This window comes from Cygnus olor, chromosome 1 (assembly GCF_009769625.2).
Source record: "Cygnus olor isolate bCygOlo1 chromosome 1, bCygOlo1.pri.v2, whole genome shotgun sequence".
In the NCBI taxonomy this organism is placed as follows: domain Eukaryota; kingdom Metazoa; phylum Chordata; class Aves; order Anseriformes; family Anatidae; genus Cygnus; species Cygnus olor.
In genome coordinates, this window is record NC_049169.1 from 190,526,776 (window position 1) to 190,549,455 (window position 22,680).

The 22,680-nt window shown below is 42.2% G+C and overlaps 1 protein-coding gene across 1 annotated transcript in view; it reads left to right on the forward strand.

Moving 5' to 3' along the window:
* The first annotated feature begins 7,710 nt into the window (after positions 1 to 7,710).
* CRYL1 (crystallin lambda 1) overlaps positions 7,711 to 22,680 on the forward strand; it is a 59,484-nt gene continuing 44,514 nt past the window's right edge. The window contains exons 1-3 of the mRNA XM_040544034.1: positions 7,711 to 7,870; positions 10,140 to 10,247; positions 19,683 to 19,809. Coding sequence (XP_040399968.1) covers positions 7,734 to 7,870; positions 10,140 to 10,247; positions 19,683 to 19,809 — 372 coding nt within the window. The 5' untranslated portion in view covers positions 7,711 to 7,733. The remainder of the gene's footprint in view (positions 7,871 to 10,139; positions 10,248 to 19,682; positions 19,810 to 22,680) is intronic.

Genomic DNA, 22,680 nt, shown 5'->3' on the forward strand with positions numbered 1-22,680 from the left:
AGCAAGGGAAACAAAGATAACATAAAGAAGTATTAACACATTATCGCTTCTTGTATTAACTTGTTAACGTTCCATGCATGAACCACTTTCACACAGAAACTTTAGACTTGAGACCTTTGGACATGAGAATCTTTATCCCTGGCATTTCTGAAATACAAGTATTTTGCAGAGTAACAGACTCCAGGTGGAAAAAAATTTCAGGTGAATTACTTGCCACAAATTATGAACTTCAGGATAAAAAAATACATATACACTACTATCCTCCCTTTTCTGCCTGTGACCCCTCATGTAAAATTAAGCCTATGGTTTTTAGATTTTCTGTCTGTTCCCAGACACACTCAGACTGAGCAGCAGGTACATGCTGTAGCAGAAGCCCTAGCTCTGCTACCCAGCTCATCCATCTCAGGGACCTGTGCATACCAGTGCTCAGTGCATTGTGGTGTTTTCAGCCCAATTCTTTAGGGCACTGGAGAAAAGGAACTCCATGCTAAGGAGTCAGGGCACTTATCTTGTAAATAAAACAGTGTCAGGACGCAATTGGAATCTGACTGTGTTCACATCAAACTTCCTTACCCTCCAAAACCAGCTGTTGGAAGATGTTCCTGGCCTCTATTCCCAGACCATACAGGGAATTGTATGGGAGAACAGTAATTAGCTAACACTGTAATGGGCTACGTTAACAGCAGAGAGAGTTGACTCCAGCCCCTGGTCCAACACTGTGCATTGCCCACATTGATAGAGCATGCTCTGGGGACAGGAGCTCAGGAGAACTCCCTGGCCCAGCTCCTTAGCTCCCTCGATCCATGCACTTCTTAAGAACTCACAACTTGACGGTCTTAACAGGCTTTATTTATGCTTTTAAAAGCTGTAACGTTTTTTTATTTTTATTTTTTGTGAAGTATTAATGCATAAAGATTTAACACAAAACCTCAGTCTCAAGATCCACCATGGTAACACTGGGTCTTACTCATGGGATGAGATTATCAGACATGTTCTTCCAAGGTTGCACAATGGGGTGAAACCCAAGTGGTACATCTGCATTTACTGTTTTGGGTTAAGTCCTGAGGGTGACCTGGATTGTGAAGCTGTCCCCCAACAATGTTACAAGCAGACCAAGCAACATCATATGCTGTGAACTCCCAATCATTTTCAGACGTCAGCACTGTCACTAAATTAAGCTGTCCAACTCTTTTTCCCCCTTCTGATTTTCATTCCTGTCCCAGATCTGTATGCTGACTTACATTGCATTAACTGTTTCTGCAATTAAAGCATACTACAGATCTGATTTTGTTGTTGTTCAGTTAACTTTCAAGACATTGTGTTCCTGGTCTCATTCATTCAGTGAAAACTTTATGGCAGGTTAAGGAGACCACAGACATCCTCTTAAACGATTAATTTCCTTGCAGTTCAATAAATACATGGTGCATCTGTCTTTTTGCAGCACTGACGTTGCAAGTAAGGACTCAGACAAACTGTTCCAGCAGCTACTAAGTTGGGTTCAGGGGGTACTGGCCTCTGTCTGCATGTTGTAATCATTGTTGGCATGTGCCCTACCCTTGCTCTGTCGGTTTAACCGTTTGTCTGATCTACCCTTAAGCTGTGTTTTTCTTTTCTTTTTGAAATCATTCTGAATTGGAAAAGTATTTCTCCCATTAAAATCTTCTAAAAGTGAGTAATTTTCTAGCATTGAATTCTGGTCTGACCAAACGTTCAGAAGTTTTCTACTACCACGTGAAGACACTTCAACTTAACTGCCACACACAGTAAAGCTGCCATTAACCACTCCTCTCAAAACTTCATAGATCTTGTCAGTATACCTGTAGAAATTGTTGAGGGGAAAGAAAATATGGAACGTGTTTAAAATTAAAGCATTTCTAATACTTAACTTTTTTCTTTAGTTGACAATTTAAGAGTTGAGTAGTAATTGAACTTATTGGTAACAAATCTATTGTACCGAGAATTAAAAATAAAAATTAAAGCCTTAATCAAGCTCTTCCTATGCTTGGAAGTTTAAACTTCACTATTTTGCTGAGTGAATTATCACAGAATCACAGAATCGTCTAGGTTGGAAGAGACCTCCAAGATCATCTAGTCCAACCTCTGACCTAACACTAACAAGTCCTCCACTAAACCATATCACTAAGGGCTACATCTAAACGTCTTTTAAAGACCTCCAGGGATGGTGACTCAACCACCTCCCTGGGCAGCCCATTCCAATGCCTAACAACCCTTTCAGTAAAGAAGTTCTTCCTAATATCCAACCTAAACCTCCCCTGGCGCAACTTTAGCCCATTCCCCCTCGTCCTGTCACCAGGCACATGGGAGAATAGACCAAACCCCACCTCTCTACAGCCTCCTTTAAGGTACCTATAGAGAGCGATGAGGTCTCCCCTGAGCCTCCTCTTCTCCAGGCTAAACAACCCCAGCTCCCTCAGCCGCTCCTTGTAAGACTTGTTCTCCAGACCCCTCACCAGCTTCGTTGCCCTTCTCTGGACTCTCTCGAGCACCTCCATGTCCTTCTTGTAGCGAGGGGCCCAAAACTGAACACAGTACTCGAGGTGCGGCCTCACCAGAGCCGAGTACAGGGGGACATATGTTATGTTACAGCCCCTGATACTCTGGGCTCATTTATCTCATCAACATAAACAGATACGTAGTGCAAATTACTTTCCTCTTTTTATCAAGCATATGAACGGTACAGGTGTCAGAGCCTTTATACATTAGCTCATTATTCCTGAGCTGTTAAAAAACCTCTGTAGCACTTTTTAATGCAGAGTTCTTCCAGTAAAGGTTTCCAAGCATAAAAAAGAAATCTTGTCTCTTGTATGAGACTTAAACTTTATATTTGTGATCTCTGAATTGCTGTGCATAAACATATATAAATTATATTAATAGAAAGTTAAAAAATTATGTTTATAGATCCACTCTTGCTGCAATGGTAAGTACAAGGATCAGAATGTTTTCAGGGTTAGGTTCTCAATAAAGAATTAATTAGGTAAAAATATTGTAAGAGGTTATATTGAAATATTTCAATAGTGTTATTCAAACATAGTTCCAAAGGGGGGATTATATTCATTATAATTCTGTCCTAAATATCAATTTAATATTTAGTCTATTTATTAAAGCAAGTAAATTTATGTTCAATTTGAAAACAAACAGAAGTCAATGGAACCTCCTTATAATCCATGTTATAAGTAATACATATATTGTAGTTTGGGCTTAAAAGACATTTACAACAGGGAAATTATCTTGTTGATGGGTATTTCTCCTATTAAAAGGTACAATTCTCCCTAGCTTTGCTAAATCATGCCTTTGCATAACTTTTTACTATGGACTTCCCAATTCCTGCAGATTGTTCAAGAATCAAGTTCTAGCACTACTGGTAATATTTGCATCAGACTGTTTGCACTCTGAATGACCACCTAAGTTAACTGCGTAAACTACTAGAAATAACTAAAGTTATAGTTTTAATTGTAGTATAATTTTAAAGTAATCACTAATTATAATTACAGCGTGCAAGCCATTAGCTAGACCTCTACATAATAGAAATAAAATTACTAAATTATTATTTGAGCTTATTATGTTTCCTGAACCATTAGTATCATAGTAGCAACATATCATAGCTAACTACAAAAGAAATGTTCACCAGAACAATCCAAATGTACAAGTAACATATTAAACCAATCTAATACATAATGAGGGTGAACTATGCCTCTGTTTTCATCCTACTCCAAAAGTTCAGGTTAGGATACTCCGTATTTTTGAGGCATGTGATTCCCTTATTTTCTGCATGGGAACTGCCCTTTCCATCTCCCACACATTCCAACCCCTACTGGTCCCAGCAAGCATTGGAGACTCCCATGTTGTTTATTCCAAGACTCTCTTATAGTGCCCTGCTCCTCCCCTACAGTAATCCCACCTCCTCTCTGCAGCCAATAGTGGTTTTCACCTCCTCCCAGGGGGCTGCAGAGGAGCATGCTCAACACAGACTAGAAACATGGAGGAGTCAACTTTGCTGCTACCAAGATGACAAGTAAGGTCTGCTCCTACTGCTGTTGGACTTCAAAAAAGAATACAGAGGCTGGTGAGTGCATATTGGCTCCACATAGGCCTCTTCTGCTGCTAATGTAAGCTCTATTTCTCAGTCCCTAATGGAGCTCAGAGCTTTCCACCATATTATTGGTAAAAGGTTTTGATGAAGCCATCAGAAAGGTTTTGATCTTCAGCCTTTGGGCTGAAGATATCTTCTGGCCTTCCCATGTGAACTGCAGGAGAGGGAGGAGAATCACTGCTCCTTATTCTTGGAGACTCCAAGTACTGGGCCTAAAAGTTCTTATTTTGCGCAAAAATTAAACTTTCTGGTTTTTCTTTTTAACCATATTGTCTTCCCTTGACCTATGCTTCCTACAATTTAATTCTCTGCATTCCTCTTTCATCTTGCAAACCTCTCTCCTATTCATGTGTTGACAGTTTGGGCTCACTGGTGAGTTTGGCCATTGGAAACAATGGGGCATGTGGCTGTTGTCGTGCCCTAATAAAATAACTAATGCAGAGTTAGGTAGCATTGTTACTACTACATTGAAGGTAATAAAATAGTTCAGATTCATTACCATAGACCTCTTGTTTTGTTCACCAGCAGGGTGAAGGCCCTGTAATTGCTGTTACCACAACTATGATTAGTTCTCAGATAGTTCCTGTAGTAATCCCTCCTGAATTGTTTAACTGAGCTCTTCATTTTGCAATATCGATTTGCCCAGCTATAACTGCATTTGTCTCTAAAAGTCTAGTAGTTCTTATGACAACTCCAGGTATAAATGCACACCTATGTATATCAAGGAATACTGAAATAACCAGTGGGTATTTCCAAATAAGAGTGATAGTGAACTTGTTCTGAAAACCATGGTTCCCAAGCCCAAAATACATCAGTTTTATGTTCTGGGATCCTACTTTTTTTCTTTGAAGTAAAAACTTAAGCCCACAAAGTATACATTGCTTCAGTTATGCTTTGTCTAAACAAAGTTCTTTGTAACACATGCCAAGTCGTGCCATTTCAAATTAGTCTTCAAAGGAGCAAAGCTGGTATTTGCTATAATCATAAAACAATGCTTTCTGTGCCAGCCTTAGCAAACTGTGAGCCACGAACTGGCAAGGCCAGGTTTCCTGCACACTGCCCTCTTACTTACTTCCGTCTTCTTGTGGCCCAGGTATCTCTGCTTCGCTCCTCCTACATCTCCTAACTGCTGGCAGCTCTCAGGTCACACGTGCAGCATTTAGGTCCTGAGGTCACAAAGATATTGGCGTGGTTTTCCACCTGCTGTCCTATGACTAGTCCTCATGAAAGCTTTAGGAATTTACACTTCTAAGATCTCTGTCTCTGTGCTAAGTATGGCTGGACTTAGTGAAGTGCTAGTGAGGGTGGTGGACATACAAAATGATTATGTTTTTAGTTATGTTATTTTTTTGTATTTTTTTCCCCCTTGGAAACTAGAAGAAATGATAGCCAAATAAAGTTTCACTGAAATTTTTCATCAGTAATTATGAAACACTTATTCTTGAAAAAAATCTATCAATTTTCAACTTGGTTTTCAGTATGCCAGTAACACATAACTTACAAGTGGTTTTCAGCTATATTAAGAGTACAGTAATATAACCAAAGAATCATAGAATGGCTCAGGTTGGAAGGGACCTTAAAGATCATCTAACTCCAAGCCCCTTGCCATGGGCAGGGATGTCACCCACTAGATCACGTTGGCCAAGGCCCCATCCAGCCTGGCCTTGAACACCTCCAGGGATGGGGCATCCACAGCTTCTCTGGGCAACCTGTGCCAGTGCTTCACTACCCTTACAGTGAAGAATTTCCTCCTAATGTCTAATCTAAACCTATCCTCCTTTAGTTAAAGACCATTCCCCCTTGTCCTATCATTATCTACCTGAGTAAAGAGTCCTTCTCCATCTTTTTTATAAGACCCCTTTAAGTATTGAAAGGGTGCATCGATGTCTCCCCGGAGCCTTCTCTTCTCCAGGCTGAACATCCCCAGCTCTATCAGCCTTTCTTCACAGGAGAGGTGCTCCAGCCCTTTCATCAACTTCATGGCCCTCCTCTGGACCTGCTCTAACAGTCCCACATCTTTCTTTTGCTGGGGGCTCACACCTGGACGCAGTGCTCCAGGTGGGGCCTCACGAGGGCAGAGTAGAGGAGGACAGTCACCTCTGTCCACCTGCAGGCCACCCCTCTGTTAGTGCAGCCCAGGATGCAGTTGGCCTTCTGGGCTGCAGGCACGCGCTGCTTGCTCGTGTTGGGCCCTTCGTCCACCAGAACCCCCAAGTCCTTCTCTGCAGGGCTGCTCTCAGTGAGTTCTTCTCCCAGTCGGTGCTCCTGTCTGGGATTGCCTTGACCCAGGTGTAGCACCTTGCACTTGGACGTGTTGAACCTCATGCTGTTCACGTGGGCCCACTTCTCCAGCCAGTCCAGGTTCCTTTGGGTGGCATCTCTTCCTTCTTTGGTATCAACCGCACCACTCAGCTTGGTGTCATCTGCAAACTTGCTGAGGGTGCACTCAATCCCATCACCTATGTCATTGATGAAGATATTGAAAAGTGCCAGTCCCAGGACAGACCCCAGAGGGACACCACTCGTCACCGGCCTCCATGTGGACATAGAGCCATTGACCACTACTCTATGGGTGCTTTGCTATCTTTGATAACAAGTAGGCATTTAAAATCTTAACTTTTGTTTCTTTTCAGGAATATCCAGCATGATTACAGAGCAACATGCAGGTGAGTAGGCACTATATAGAATCAGAAAAAATGAGTAACACAGCATTCCAGCAGAACAGCTGATACTATAGAGCTGTCAAGATTATTAAAAAATTATGTTGACATTCTAATGTCACATTTTTTTCACAATATAAAAAAGTTTTTGTGCAAAAATCAAGGAGTCTACAAAAATATATTATTTATCAGGATTCAAGAGAGAAGTATTTTAATAGTATGAAATTATATTTTTTATTATAATTTAATTACAATAAATATACATTATAATTTATTATAATAAATTAATTTATTATAATATACTTTATTATATTTTTAGTATACTATTATTCCCTAATGAAAAAAAAAGGAAATACTTTGGACTTTGAACTTCATTTTGGAATTCATTTGTGCCCTCATCAGGAAACTGAGAGCTGTGGGCTTTGACATACTTTCTCGTACTTTCTGTGGCCCAAGTGTCATGGGATGGGGGCTTTGCTTCTTCAGAGAAGGCTGCAAATCCCAGGGCCCCCATCCTCGAAGGTGTTTCAGTTTCATCAGGAGCTCATGTTGAACCTGAACACCTGATGTGGCCAGCAGGGTCTATGCTTTTGGACAGTAGGGTAACTTGGGCCTCAACTTTAAGGCCGGATTTCGGCAGTAGTTGGGTACACTCCCTTCAAGGCGGAATGGGCAGGCTGTACCCCAGCAAAGCCTGCCCTGAGCCTGGAAGGGGCTGCCCTCCCTGCTGCCTCCTGGCATAGCGTGGGGCTGAGCACGCAGCTCCCGTCCTTCCCCGGGGGGGACCGCAGCACGGCGCCCCGTTTTCGGAAGGGACAAGCCTCCGTGTAGGGCTGGCATGGCTGCGTCAGGGGACGAGGCGAGCCCCGGCCGAGAGCCACCGGGGGCGGTCTCCCTCCCGTCGTGGGAGCGAGGCGAGGCCGGCCCGGCCCGAGAGGCGCGGCCAGCGGTAGCTGGAGCCAATGGGGGCGGCCCAAACATGGCGGCCGCCGTGGGTGGGGAGCGGGCGCCTTAAAGGCGGCGGCGGTGGCGGTGGTGGCTGCTGCTCGGCCGCGTCTACCGCGGGTATGGAGTCCTCGCAGGTTGCCGTGATCGGCAGGTGAGGCCCCTCCTTCCCCGCCCGCATCTGGGGGGCTCCGGGAGCCGGCTGGAAGGAGCAGCCGGGGGGCAGCGGGGCAGCGCCTCTCGCGGCCAGCCGGGCTCTCGGTGCCCTCTCCGGCCCGGTGCTGTGCCGCCTTGGTGCGGCTGGAAGCACGCAGGAGGCTGGGGACAGGTTTAACAGCTGCTGCCGTGAGCGGTGACCAGCACACGGGCTTCTTCCGTGTGCCCACGGCGTGGTCCTCGGTTGGGCATGCAGCGGTGGGTTTGGCTGTGGAGGCATCGCTTCGTCCTCTTAAGCTAAAATTCGTTTATTTGAGCAATAACCTGGTTAGGCGACGCTGGCAACGAGGCTGCTTGAGGTCGGAGGTACGTGTCTGGCTGCTGTCATGCGCCAGCAATGAAACCCGCCGCTACTGGTGGCACTTGGTGACACGAAGAAGTGTCCGGAGAGCCGGGCTCTGTGCCGCCTGCCCAAGAAGGGAACCTGCCACCCACAGCAGCCGAAGCCAAGCGAGCAGGTCTGGATCCACGGGCTGCAGCACTGGGCTCAAAATGACAGTGCCTGCCTGTCCTAAAGGAACGTCTTGGGGTCAAGTGCATCAGCATCCTGCAGGCATGTTGCTGTCGTGCACTACTGCTCTAACACACAAGTCTGGTACCTACCACTGACTTCGTACGCTTGATAGTGCCAAAGAAATCACACAATCCTGAAAATCAATATCAAAATAGAATAAATTATTTGATCAAATGTTGATTTTTTCTTTTTTAAAGAAAGTTAATTTAAAAGTGCAGTTTGAGAGAGGTGATGTTTATAAAGATACTAACAGTTTAGATATACTTGTTTAGGGGTTCAGATGGTCCAAACGCTTGTAGCTGAGAAGTATTTGTTAGCTGGGAAGTTACCATAGCTAACAAACGATGACCCATACGTTACTTTTCCATAAGCGCTTGTTCTGTAGTTTGCCTGAGAACTGGTGAGATCTGGGCTTGCTGCAGTGATGTTTGCTTTTTCTTTTAATTGATCTATTTTATATAGACAGTAAATTCTCATTTAACAACACTAAATACACAGTTTCACCCCGCACCCCACCCCCAGTTATTTCCACTGATTCCTGCTGTTTCCTGAAACTTCCTGTTTTGTTCCATTTTTATTCTTCTTTAACTAAAGGCTGAACACGTTCCTGTTTTCTCTTCCTTTTCTTATCTGGCCTACTGCTTTATCTCTGAATTTTTACCCCCCATATCATTGTTTACTGATGACCTACTTGCCTTTCGTTTTTCCAGTTGACAGACATTGCTTAAGTTTAATGTTACAAGGACAGCAATCTCAGAAATATCAGGAAATGCATGTGATAATAAACACCAGTAATAATAGTTATGGATATAGAATTCTGTTCTTGTTGCTGTTAGGATTATTATTTGTGATGTTACTTAATCTTGCTGTACTGTGTCTCAGTACTTACGTTTAAAGAGGCTAATGCCTGCTAATAAAGTTACTTAAATTAAAAACCTGCATTGCTTTGATAGACATGATGAAATTATCAGTTACGGTATGTTTCCTTTATATATTTCTTAATAATGGGCTACAAGTAATATGGCTTTACCACAAGATGTGGGCAGACTGTTCTTGCAGTCCTCCAGCATGGTAGGATGTTTCATCTAAAAGCAAGGGCGATGCTAGACATGGGTAGGTGGAAAAGTAGCATAAAAAATATGTATTTTTTTTTCTTGGTTTTCGCACGCTCACAGTATTTCCTGAATTGTGGAGGATCCATGAGTGCAGTAGCTGGGCCTTAGGTTTCTCTGATTATTTCTGAAGCAGGATCTTGAACTCCTGGACAAATGGGCTGCTCTCCGTATTCAGACTTTGAATTAAACAAATCAATTTCAAAAAAATGAAAAAACAAACCCTTCATAATGTGATTCCATGCACCAGTTCCAGGTTAGGATTGCAGCTGACAAAGCTGTTAATACTTGAATCCAGTGTCCCAGAGTAGCAGTTCCTACTCTTTAGAATTCTGCTATCCTTTTTCTTTTTTTTTTTCTTATCTTTCTCCCAGCACTCAGAATCTGCTACGCAACTAGCAAAGGATATTGCTTTGTTACAGAGAGAGGTTGGTTTCTTATCAACATGTAAGTGATTTTTGGATTGATTGTTGTAGAGTCTGGACTGTTTTAGTTCTTGCACTGCTTGTTGTTGGACCTTCTCCACCCCACCCCAGATAAATGCTACTTTATTAACTGGTTAAAATTTATTTCCTTTTCAGCGGACTCATTGGTCGCAGCTGGGCCATGGTGTTTGCTGCTGGAGGCTTCAAAGTGAAGCTTTATGACATTGCACAACAACAATTAACAAGTGCACTGGAAAACATACGGTAGGTCACCTGACTTGAAATGACTGACGTTGCAATGAATCTGGATTTCTGTAATTATGAATGAACAGCTTCATCTTACTATTCAAGAGAATATAGATTTTAAGCATTAAAGAAGGCTTTAACTTAAAAGTACAACTCCTGTTAAGATCAGAACTGTGCCTCTAAATCTCTCAATGACACTTCTGAAGAGCACTTCAGTAATTAAGTAATGGTTTAAGACCTTAAATTTAAATCCAAGTTCTTGAAACCATGTCTTCCATGATTAGGTTATTTATAGACTAAGCTTGAAATACAGGAGCATAAGAGTTTTTGCATAGAAAGACAACAAAGACTTCTTCAGAACTCAAAGAGGCTAATACTGATTGCTAAAGAGACCTACTGCAATTACCACTTTTCTATAACTAGATTTTAAAAAAATTCTTAAAGTAACATTTCAGCATCCTAGAAGAAGAGGTGGCTAGTTCTGTTAAAGACGCAACTGCTGAACAGTTACAATAGAGGCTTGGAAGCACCTTTAGAAGTTGCAAATTTGAGGACTTGACCATGAGAACAGTCAAAATGCTTCAGACAGTAGCCCCCTAGCCCTTTTCTGTTCACCCTGTGGCACTACAGCTGAAGCCCCACGCTTTGGAAACATGCGGAGCTGCAAATTCAAGTCCTGCCTGTCTGCCCTCCCTCCCCTGACCTGTAGTGCCTAGAAGTTGCTTATGTACTGAGTGACTCTTAACTATATTTCTTCCAAGTGTTTCTCTTAACCTTGCCTTGAACCTGTGTAAATCTTTTTGCAGCCTCCTTGCCAAGGGACTTTGTGTTCTGCGGGTTTACTGCTCGCTGCGTGAAGAGCTGTTCTTCTTGTTTGTTTTGAACCTGACTCCTGAGGTGCTTTGTTTGGCCCCTAGTTCTTATGTTAGAAGGGACAGTGACTGGTTGGTTCTACTCAACCTTTTTTTGCCCGTCCTGGAAGTTTAGTGCTTGTGTATGTGAGAGTGTACGTTGATAGAGTGGTTCTGTGTACAGCCTCATATTGCTATATCAGCATTTAATGCTGAAGTTCAGATTGCTTCCTGATAAGCTTCCAGCTAAGTGCTTCAGCCCTCCTCTCTTGCTGTCTTGCGATGTGACATGTTAGCTGCTGTGCAGCAGCCTGTATGGGGATTAAGTTGTACCTAAAAAGGGATTGTGGTGTGTTGCTTTCGGTAACAAGGCTTACAGCAAGGAAGAGTGACTTCAGGAGCTCCTGTACAGTAGTCCTGTTGTAGGAATTTAGATGTGAAACAGTATGTTATGTCTAGTGAGATTTTTTTTTTTAAGTAAAAAGTTGGTAGTGAAGAAAGGGGGAAAATCTGTCACTTACAGGTGGTTTTTTTTGATGATTGTATTTTTTTTCCATTTCATCAAAACTCTCAAGATAAGTGTTAGTCAACCCTAATGTCTCTGTTACTACACCTATATGATGGTACTTTAATTTTTTTTTGCAGAATTGCTGTCATAGCAGTAGCCACGATGAGATTCTGGATTTCTGGAGTTGGGAGGAGACTTGTGGTCTGCATTAGTAAAGCTAGCACGCACCCCATTTTTTTTCATTTGCTGATAGCAGAATGACAACTGCAGTCTTCCAAGGATTTCAGCTTGGAAAAGAAAAACAAATTATTGCGTGTAGTAGGGTGGAGAGGCATTTGGGTGTGTCAGTGTACTGTCCTGTGCCTGCACATGCTGTTCCATAGGAGTTCAAGGCAGGTTTTGCCTTTCACATAAGGTGTTTAACTCAACTTATAATTAATTTATGTATCTTGGCTGTTGTAACATTTTAGTTAAAAAGTCTAGTTTCAATAAAACATAATGTTTTTTTTGACAAGAACACAAGCTATGTAGTTTCATCAACCACTATTTTAATGATTGTATCTATCCAAATACAGTCAAACTATTTTTTATTGCACTGATTTCATAGCACACAATCTGCAGTAAATCCATTTGGATTACTGATATGATACTTTTATAAGAGCTGGAGCTTAAGTAGGTAATGAAGGCTTGTAGAAGAGAGCAGCAGGGACTGCCCGTGGAAGCTGTATGACAGCCAGCTGGTGGTTGCTCCTCTGGATTTGCTGGGATGTGCTTTCCATTCTCTCCACATTGCTAATAATTTAGGGAAGTTCTTAGACTTGAATGTGTGTGGGTTTTTTTGTTTGTTTGGTTAGTTGTTTTGTTGTGTTGGTGGTTTTTTAGCTTTAGTATTGAAAAGAGTTGTGTTCTGTTTTAGTTTAAAGTCTATGACTTAGTTGTATGTGCTTTACATATTAAAGAAAAACTGAAGAATACAGAGGACTTCTTAGTTTTATTGTTCTAAACCAAGGAAAAGTGGATTTGAGTAGTACACAGTAGTCACGTCTACAAGGAGTAGAAATAATTTAACTGTTATGTGATTGACTTTTAGTACGTTGACTTGTAACTCATTCTGGATTTATATAATCTGTGTTTCAGTAGGGCACGTCGGGATTCATTAATCTAATGAATCCAACTCTCACAGCAGTTGTGTGCAGGCTTGCAAGAGGACTGGCATGGAGGCTGGGAGGGGCTTGCATTGAGGATGGGAACCTGCATGTATCTGTGGAAAGTCTGAAATGTACTCTGTCACGTTTTTCAGAACACCTGGTCAAAAATGAGACTAAACTGTGAAATTTCCGTCTACTGACACAAATGGAAATAAGTGTCAGGTTGCCACAACGCCAGTAGACCAGATATGGAAAGAAAATGAGAGTGTGGTTATTGAGGCCTAGCGTGGTACAGTAGATTTCCTACATACCTGTTGATACATACTGGGTAGTCAGTGCCCTGACACAAAAAATGACTGCACACTGGATTGAACTGGGTGTACCATTAGCATTATTAACCAGTGTCTGCTCTAACGGAACAACCTCTTCCGGAGAAGAAAACAAACTATCGAACAGCTTTATGCCCTGCTTGACCTACTGAAAGAACCTGTACTAACCTGCCTTAGAAAATGTAAATTTTCATATCCAATATGCTTTCTTCAGAGTCCATGTAATTCTGGTTTGAATGCAAGATTGTTGAGCTTTAAAATAAAGAGAATTAGAAAAACAAGTAGTGCCCTGTTCCTGGAAGTAATCCTAAAACATACTGTGTGGAAATGCTTTGGTGCATGTCCCCCAGAAACATTTGACTCTTGTAATATGTAAACTTTTTTCAAATAGTTACCGTGCTACTGTTCTAAACATAATCACACAGCTGATAAAGATAGGTAAAACACAGTGAAATGCTGTAATAAAAAGATAGTGAAGCTGTAAAATGAATTCTATATGGAAAAATAAGATGAGATGTTTGAGACTAGTCTAATTGTTTCCCAGAAACAGTTCTAGAACGGTAGCTTCCTCTAGCCACCCTTTCCACTGGGGAAGAAAAGAGTTTCCAAGCTCTTCTAAGGAACTGGAAGGCAGGGCAGGTTGGTAATGCTACTTCTCAGAAGTTCTGCATTCAGAAATGCTTTAGCTGTCTCCTGAGACTTAACGGTGGTGATGGTGTGAAGAGATGCTGTGGGGCTAGTCTACTCGGTCATGTGAGGGTGGTGATGTGCTCGTTCTGTCCATGCCCTGAGCTCTTGCTGAGCCACTTATATTTGGAAGTGGTAGGGCCAAGTCCCTTTAGGCATGGTGTCTGCTTCCATTCTCTTACGGTCCTTTCCCCAGCTGTAATAATAGGATATTTTCAAGATGCAAAAAGGACTTTCAAAGCTTTAAAGTTTCCTATTCGTCAACTGATGAGACAGGATACAAAAGATTGGGAGACCTAAATACATGGCCTTTTTCTGTGGTTGAAAACAAAAACAAAAAAACTTCCATCTGTATCAGTGGAATGTTTCTAGATGTAGAGAGTAGACTTGGCATTTACTCCTTGAGTGTTTGCAAGTCAATTGAAACAGTCTCCAAAGAGAAATGTTGTCTTTCTCCTCATTCCTGTGTGGCAGCCAGTCTCCCTTGGCAGCTCAAATATAAGCTTTAAATAAGACTGACTTTTGCAATGACAAAGGCTGTGTTTTGAGAACAGTTACGGTGTTGATGCTTGCCTGGTATGCAGAAGTAACAGGTTATCTGAAAAGGTGATGAAACTTCCATTCCTGAAGGCTTTCAAGGTTTGGCTGCACAAAGCCAAGGTTAACCTCATCTGGTCTAAGCAATAGTACTGCTGCAGGTGCAAGCTGGACTTGAGACTTCCTGAGGCCTCTGTGTGCCCGTGTGTGCATGTGAACCTTTAGGAGGTCTCAGAAGTCAGATCGGCTTGCATGCGTTGCCATGCTTTTATGCTGTGCAGCTGCTCTGGAGTCCTTTGCTTTCTGCCTCTTCAAAACTGTGCCAGAGGAAGATGAGCAACTGCCCTTCTTTAATGTACAGACACTTCTGTGGAGAAAGTGCATTTGACAGCTCTGGATCTCTCATGTCTGGACCAGCTTGTCCTGCTGTTCTGGGTGGAAAACTTGTAATGTGTAAGTTGTACACTTATATTCAGTTTGGGGAAAGCAGGAAGAGAGGATTTGGATGTGAATACTTTCAAATGGCCACTTGCAACTCAATATTAGCAGCTTAGTGTTTGGCCATTGTGTGTGTAGACAGCTGGTCCTAGGGTCAGGGGCATTTGTTTGCAAGCTTGATTTGTTGTGTCTCAGGCTAGATCTATGGGGCTGGTGATGTGATGTGGGTTCTGTGGGGTTTTGTTTTTTCCTGGAGGTCTTTAAATGATGTTTAGATTTAGATCTTAGTGATACGGTTTAGTGGAAGACTTGTTAGTGTTAGGTCAGAGGTTGGACTAGGTGATCTTGGAGGTCTCTTCCAACCTAGATGATTCTGTGATTCTGTGATTCTTTCCATTCCAGCTGTTCCCTCATTTATCAAACAGCAGTAGATAGCAGTCTGATGCCATGACTGGTTACTGGCTGTGGTCCTTGGGCAAAGGTGGCTGGCTGAAGTTGTGAAGAAGCATTTTTGGTGTTGCCTCTTCTTCCCCTCCCTTCCCCTTGCTGATCTGGTCAGTAAGTTGTGATTCAGTAGTCATGAGCTATAGATATATACCTTACCTTGAAGTAAATAACAGTTCAGTTCCCAGAACAGTGTTGACATGGGCAGTCCTGCACAACAGAGAAGCTCTGGAGCTTGTTGAAGGGTGGGCTCTAAAAGGAAGCAGTATTTTCTTACGGACATGAATTCACCATTCTCTGAAGACCTTATGGGTACTGAGTCAGATTCTTCAAGCTGTTGCTTCATGTGCACCATGACACAACTGCAGAGTGAAGTCCTGTGGTGTGTTCTTCAGCAACAGCTGCCTTGGCCTTTGAGTCTGTGATCGTACTCGGCGATGATCACCCCAAACATGAGGCTGCTCTGAATAAAAACTCAACCAGTAGAGGTCAGTGGTGCACTGCTGTATGCATAAACCAGTCAGTTGTGTGCCTTAATGTATGGGAAGTATGGGGAAGCTCTCTTCCATTGATCACACTTCTTCTGTGGCAGTCTAGTACCCCAAGGGAAGGTAAATAGGGTTTAGCATTTGGAAGACTTAGAATTCATTTGTGGAAGAAAATAACCAAACGGTCAATAAATGTATTAGTGAAAGGGCAAAAAAAAATCCTCTAGGGAAAGGGGAAGCCAAAATTGAAGTAATGCGTTAATTGCATTTCATGTTCTACGTTCTAAGTAAAATTTAAATTGCAAGCTTGGTGATGTTAACAGAGGATTTTCTTTGGGAAGAAGAGGGGATGCGGAGGAATGGTCTAGCCTCAAATTCTGAAGAATGAAGACAGTAGCTTTGTAGGTTAGTTAAGAAATTATATTCTCTGTGCACAGTGTAGTGTGTAATGGCTTATGGCAGAGGCAGGAATGGGTGGAAGGTCATCACTGGCAGAGGAAAAAAAAGGAAAAGAACAGGAGACAGGTGCTGCAAACTTCAGCAAGAGCTTGTGGAAGATGAATAAATGCCACACCTGTTGCTGGCTGTTTTGAATCCCTCAGTTACCAATCATGGTATGGAGTTTCAGAGGACCAGGAGGAATATGGAAGTGTAATATTGCACAAAAAGTGAACAGGAGCTTCACCTCCTTTGTAGAAGGGCACGATTCTGTTGTGGTCTCTTCAAACTTTGCTTAAAAAAAAAAAAAGTATGGGCTATGGCAAGAGGATGCTGGATTCAGGCAACTGTGCCTGTGAAATGGACTTCTGATGAATGGATATTTGATGCATTCTGAATTAATTGGTCCCCTACCATTTCACCTCACAAGGAAGGCATCAGGAGCCAGAAGTTTGGATATTTTAGTTTAGATGCCCCTGTCCCTTTACACACAAAGTGCTGGCATCGTTAGTGTGCCAGAAGTCTTAGGAAGTCAATTAGAGCTTTTGCCTAGCTACCCGTGGTGTACCCTGGCAGTTTGTAAAAAGGGATCTGAAGTGTCCTGTTCCCTGCAGATTGCCATGCAGATTACTAAAGAGGCAGAAGGCTGTGCTTTCCAGCTGTCCCATTGCTGTTTGTCAAGGAGCTGAGTGGGGAACTTACTGAGAAACTTGATGGATTTTCTGCTGATTTCTGTGGGACTAACCAGAGTTTTTGGGTATAAAGCCGTATTTGAGAAAAGAAGCAAAAAGCTGATAGAACTCTGCATCAATTTTGAACTACACAGACTGATAGAAACGTTAATATTGGTTTAAAATCCAAAGGACTCCAGAACAGCAAACATGACAGACCTGGGCAGTGCCTGAAAAGTGCATAAGTCCTGGCTTCATTTTCTAGCTAAGAACGAACCTTTTCAAAGGTGTCGTCCAATGTAAACAGAATTCCATGCCTAGCTGTTTACTGAAGCGTGCTCTGCCTAAAACAGTTTAAAAAAAACATTGTCAATGATCAGCTGTTACAAAAATAAAATATCAGAACTTGCACCACAGAGAAGATTATCTGGAGTTAAGTATTGAAGGATTTCCTTGAAAAGGAGAAAGCTAATACTTGTAGGAGTTAGCTGCGTGTGTTTTATAGCTTGTTTTTCTTGTGTGTGTTTGAAAGTTGAAATGTGTTTATTCTGCACACATTAAAATATGGGTGCGTATTCTGTTTTGGAAGGTACAGTGTTAAACTTTACCAACTTCACATAGAATTTCAGTTGACATCTTGCCTACTCCCAAATTATAGGAAATACTTTGATTGAAGGTGCAAAGTCCATGGAGATTAGAAGGTATTTGCCTCTTCTGGCTCTTGTGCTAAACCAGGAGCAGAACTGGTCTATACACTTGTGACTGCTGCAGCGTGCTCCTTACCCAGATTTTCGTGGTAAGGTGTTGCAGCTCTGGGGTGGTGTTGGAGAGATGCATTAGGAATCTGGATTGTCTGCTGGGAAACAAATACTCGCCTTTACACTACCTTCAGTGGGAGGGAGGGCATCAAAGTAACTTGCAGGGCAGCAGGTGGTTATGACCTCTTAATAAAGCCATGATGGAACTACTAGAGCCTATACTTGTATTTTCTTGGACACAATCCAGCTACACAGTTGCTGAAGTAAAATTCTGATTCTGTGGAAGCCCATGGTTGATTTAGTGAGCCATTTCAAGCTGAAGGTCTGAAGGCCCATTGAATCTCTGAGATTTGACTTCCTTCTGTACAGCTCAGTAGGAACTGGGTTGTCTTTAAATAAATCTCTGAAAACTTTTATCTTTGGTAGCTTCAGAATACTGTGGTCTAAATGGCTCATTCTACCTATTTCTCCATGAGCGAAAATAGCTGCTTCTATCATAAGATGTGAAAGATTGCATATTTGGGTGCCTAAAAAAAGATCAGGCAAATGTACCCGAAACACTTTGTTCTCCCCTCTCTAAAACGAGAGCTGAAGGTGATTGCCTCAGATGTACATGCTGACAGGGTGGGTGAGATGAATCCCCCTCAGTCTCTTTAAGAAATCTGGAGGAGGAAGCTTAATATTAGATCTGTGGGCTCAAGACTTGTTGACAGGAAAGAGCTCTAAATAAAGGGATGGCCTGACGAAGTGTGGGTGTGTTATCCCACACTGCTCAGCTGGCAGCCTGAAGAGCATAGAGAAGAAGAAGAGAGGCAGGGCAACCTACATCCCTTTCCCTTAATTTGAAGTGCTGCTTGGAAAAATATTGATGGACTCAGGGGGCCCCATCTCTTCTGAGGTCTTTAGATGCAAAAACAAATCCAGTGGTACTGTTTGGGTATGAGGGGGCACCTGGGCAGGCTTACTAAGGACTGGGTTGTGGCTGGATACAGAGGTCATCTTGGTCTATATAAATATCTTCTACACATTTAACATGCGCTGTCCCAGAGAGCCCCTTGTGAAGACTGTCATGTCTGTGCTGCAGTCACTTAGAAAAAGCATGATGGATCCCCTGGTTGTTTCAATATTCAGCTGTGTGATTCGTGTAACACAAAAATACACTTTTTCTTTCCAGGCTGTAGAGCTTCTCTGTTTGCTGTGTCTTTTTCACCCTCCAGTTGGGTGCCAAGTGCAATTTACTTGCTGTCTAAGGAGGCATTCAAAAAGAAGCCAAAGTTTCGGAACTTGTTTGTTAGGGAAAACAAAGGATTATTTTTTCTCCCACTGCTAATCATTAGCTCAATTTCCTCCTCTTCAGGATGAGCAATTTTTGCTGAATAATAAACAGAGGCTTTAGAGGAGTTCTGACTTGAGGTAACCAACAGATTTAACTGTAATAACGGCTACATTAAATAGCTTCAGGTTGATTGTGATGAGGTGCTTTAATCCCACTTAATTTCTGTGGAAATTACACCTCTCAATTACTTATACAATTTTGAGGCTTGCTCTTGACTTTTGAGGGTTTTAAGCTGTGGAGGCACTTTTCTCAGGTGGCGTGTCCAACCCCAGCAGTCGTGTACTTGAAAGTTCAGTTCAAACTCTGGCCGCTTAGTTTAATAACTACAGGAATTTTCAGACATTTGCTCTGTAGTCATTATCTGTGCTAGGGGAATGTATTTTTTTAGGAATGACTCCTGGCAGTATGAGATGTATTTATTTATTTTTAATACAGTTAAACTGATCCTACGGAGGTGTCAACAAGAGCTGTTGTTTGTAATACTAGAGGAACTAAATTAATGGTATCTCTATTCCCATTAAATATAAGTAGAAAAACTCTTGCTGATTCTGCACTAGTGAAAACAGGCTTGAGGCGGTGACAAATTTGGGACTAGGAATAAATCTTGCAGCTGCCCATGGCTGAAGAGAAGAAAAACCTCAGCAGGGAGAAATGACCGAAACTAACCTTTATATTCTTGAGTATAAATATTTGCTGTGGCATATATAGTGTTCATATCACTGGGTTGTTAAGAAGCTTTTATTTAAAAAACAAGAAAAGTAAAGGTGGCTTAAAAATGTACTTAAAGATCAAGTACTTATATGTGTCTTGTTTCTGTCAGGAAACAAATGAAAGAGCTGGAGGAATCAGGATTCCTGAAAGGATCTTTGAGTGCAGAGAAGCAGTTGGCTCTCATCAGCATCTGCACAGACCTGAAGACAGCAGTAGAGGGTGCTGCTTTCATTCAGGTAAGCAAAGATTTAACAACTAGCAAACAGTTTAAGAAAGATGATGAAAAATTACTGTGCAGTAGGTGGGTGGTAGTAGCGAGTTCAACACCCTGACCCTGTGAGGATGGTTGTGCTTGTTACGATTAAAATTCTTTCCAGCCTAGTATTCCAGCAGGGGAGATCATGCCTCTTTGCAGGTTTGCCTACTCAAGAGTCCTTGCAAGTTTCTTTTGGGTTATATTGGAAGAGGCTGACAGCTGGCTAAGCTGGGAGAGAATTGCTGACCTCCACATGCAACAAAGACCATACCTGTTAGAAGAAGGAATGTGGGGCAGGAGATTCTCGGGGGAGAGCTTATCTATTTAGGCAACATCGCTCATGCTAGAGCTAGGACTAAAAAGTATTTCTTCTCCAGGTATCTAGGTAAGGGAGGGAATATGGCTATGCCCAAGGCTCACTTGTGACTGTGATGGAAAGCAAGCCTCTTCTTGCTTGTGCCCTCAGGCAAAAACAGGTTAGGCTCTGTGGAGTGCACATCCTATCTCTGCCACAATCACTTGTCACGGATGCTGCAAAGAGTGCTGCATGAAGAGGGAGAACTGTAGCCAAAACCAACTATCCGCAGAGTGTTAGAGTATTAAAAATAAGGTTAGTAGACAGGGCTGGATCTGTGCTGCTAATAAAATTTGGCTGGGGAACAAGTTAAACTATTGGACCTGATTAGTCTGTGCTGCATAACTACTCATGCCCACATCAGCGAGCATATAGTTAAGGGAATAGGTGCATTAGCGACCATTTCTGGAGTAAAGTCTGAATGAGTCTGCACAGAACTCAACATGCTCTACCCTATGTGGTTGCCCAGTACTGTTCCAGGGTTGTACCATTAACTTTCCCACAACGTGTTGCACCCAAGAATTTACAATTTGCAGTGTTTCAGGTTGTAAATCGTACAGTCTGTTTAGCTGCCGTACATCCTTAATAATAAATGGAACTAAAAGAGGACGTGTCCAGACCCTTTCTTCCTCTGAAGTAGCCAGTTGAGTGTAGAAGAATGGGAGGCAGAGCAAAGCCTCACAGAGGAGTCAGGTGTGAATGCACTTGCAGTTTCCTACAGTCATGAACTATTTTGTGTCTACTTCCTTTTCACAAGGTCGTGAAACTATATAGTGTTAGCCCAGTATCTTACTTCCTCATTAGTAATGAGCTTAGAGTTTGTCAGTTCATATTGTTTTCACATTTGTATCATGTCTACAGAGTTTAATCTGCAAGTTTGTCTGTTCACTCAGTCTTATAAAGTCCTTCTGCAGATGTTTGCAGAAGTAATAACAAGGATCAACTTAATTCTGTGAGCTAACTTGCAGGTCATTTCATCTCTGTGAAACAGCACTGGTCAGCATTTTTCACTGAGTAAGAGCTGACTGTTCTTCTTACTTGATGCTTACTATCCTTACCAGTTACTGGCCATGAAAGGACTCTTTTTCCCCTCACGTAGCTGGTTAACTTCCTTGAAAGCCTATATATGTCAAATGACTTTGTCTTTGTTACAAGACTTCTGGATATCCTTACTGACAGCATCAGCTGCGTGACTCCTGTGCCTGTTGCCTCATTTAGAGAATTCAACTAGATTTGTGAGGCAGTGTTTCTCTTTGAGAACATTGCTTTGTCTCTTCCACATTTATTTAAAGCTCGTTCAGTGCTCCCCTTTTCTCTTAACTTGCTTAATAGAGACATAAAGCTTACAGGCTCAGTGTTGAAATCTTCCCTTAGTTCCCTTAAAATTGGCATCATGCTTGCTACTCTCCTGCTCTTTGGTATCAAAATGCATACGTTCAACTGTTTCAAGTGAGCAGTTGTGTGTCACTTACTGGTTTGGGGCACTGCAGACACATCAAAACTGGATACCATGTCCCAGTACCTTGATTTTTGATCCCCCCTCTCTTTATTCTAAGATTTCTTCCACTTCTTCCCACTTGAGACAGACCATGGGAGTTCCCAAGAGGAGAGCTTCAGTGTCTGCAAGGAGTAGAAAGGAGAAACGGAAGTATATAAAAAAAAAAAAATGTTGTTCTGTGTTTTATCCAGACGTTCCTTCTGTACTTAGGTCATTTCTTGTCTCTATACATTATTCTTCTTCACGTGTTTTGAAGAAGGAGAAATAACTTTTTTCTGTGCATTTTTTGTCTTTGGCAAATTAACAGTCTTTCACTGGCACGATCATTTGAGCACCTGGTCATCACAGCTTTATGAAGTCTGCCTTCTTGGTCCTAGCAGACTCCTAGTTTTGCCTGTTTTTCTCTTGCTCTTTCAAGCATTTCTTACCACCTAGTATGTCAATATGGTATGTCTGTTCCTTCCATGCCACCTGTAAGTATTTGGTCCTATTTTACTGACAAGTGTGCATCTCCTTTCAAGCATCCTCACTTGTATTTTACTATCTTCTTCTGAAGCTGAGTGCAGTTGTGATGGAGTTACTGGCACTTGTTGCACCTAGGGATTTTGATTGTTTATTCCTGCTAGAGAGGCTCTTCAGCTGTACGAGTTTTGAGCAAGGTCCTGCATGCTACTTCAGATTAAATCAGGGGCTGCATTTTTTTGCCCCCTTCATATTCTTCTTGATCAGCTGATCAGTGAAGCGGGTATTGGGCAAGTGTTGCAAAATCAGAGTAATTCTTTGTTGGAAGGGACCTGTGGAAGTCACCTGGTCCAACCTGCTGCTCAAAGCAGGGCCAACTTACATCAGTTTGCTCAGGGTTTGTCCAGTTGAGTTTTGCATATCTCTAAGGATGAAGACTTCCAGTCTCTTCAGGTAACTTGTTATGGTATTTGATTAACCTAATTGTGAAACTTTTTCCTAGTATCTAATTGGAATTTTCCTTCTTGCAACTTTCG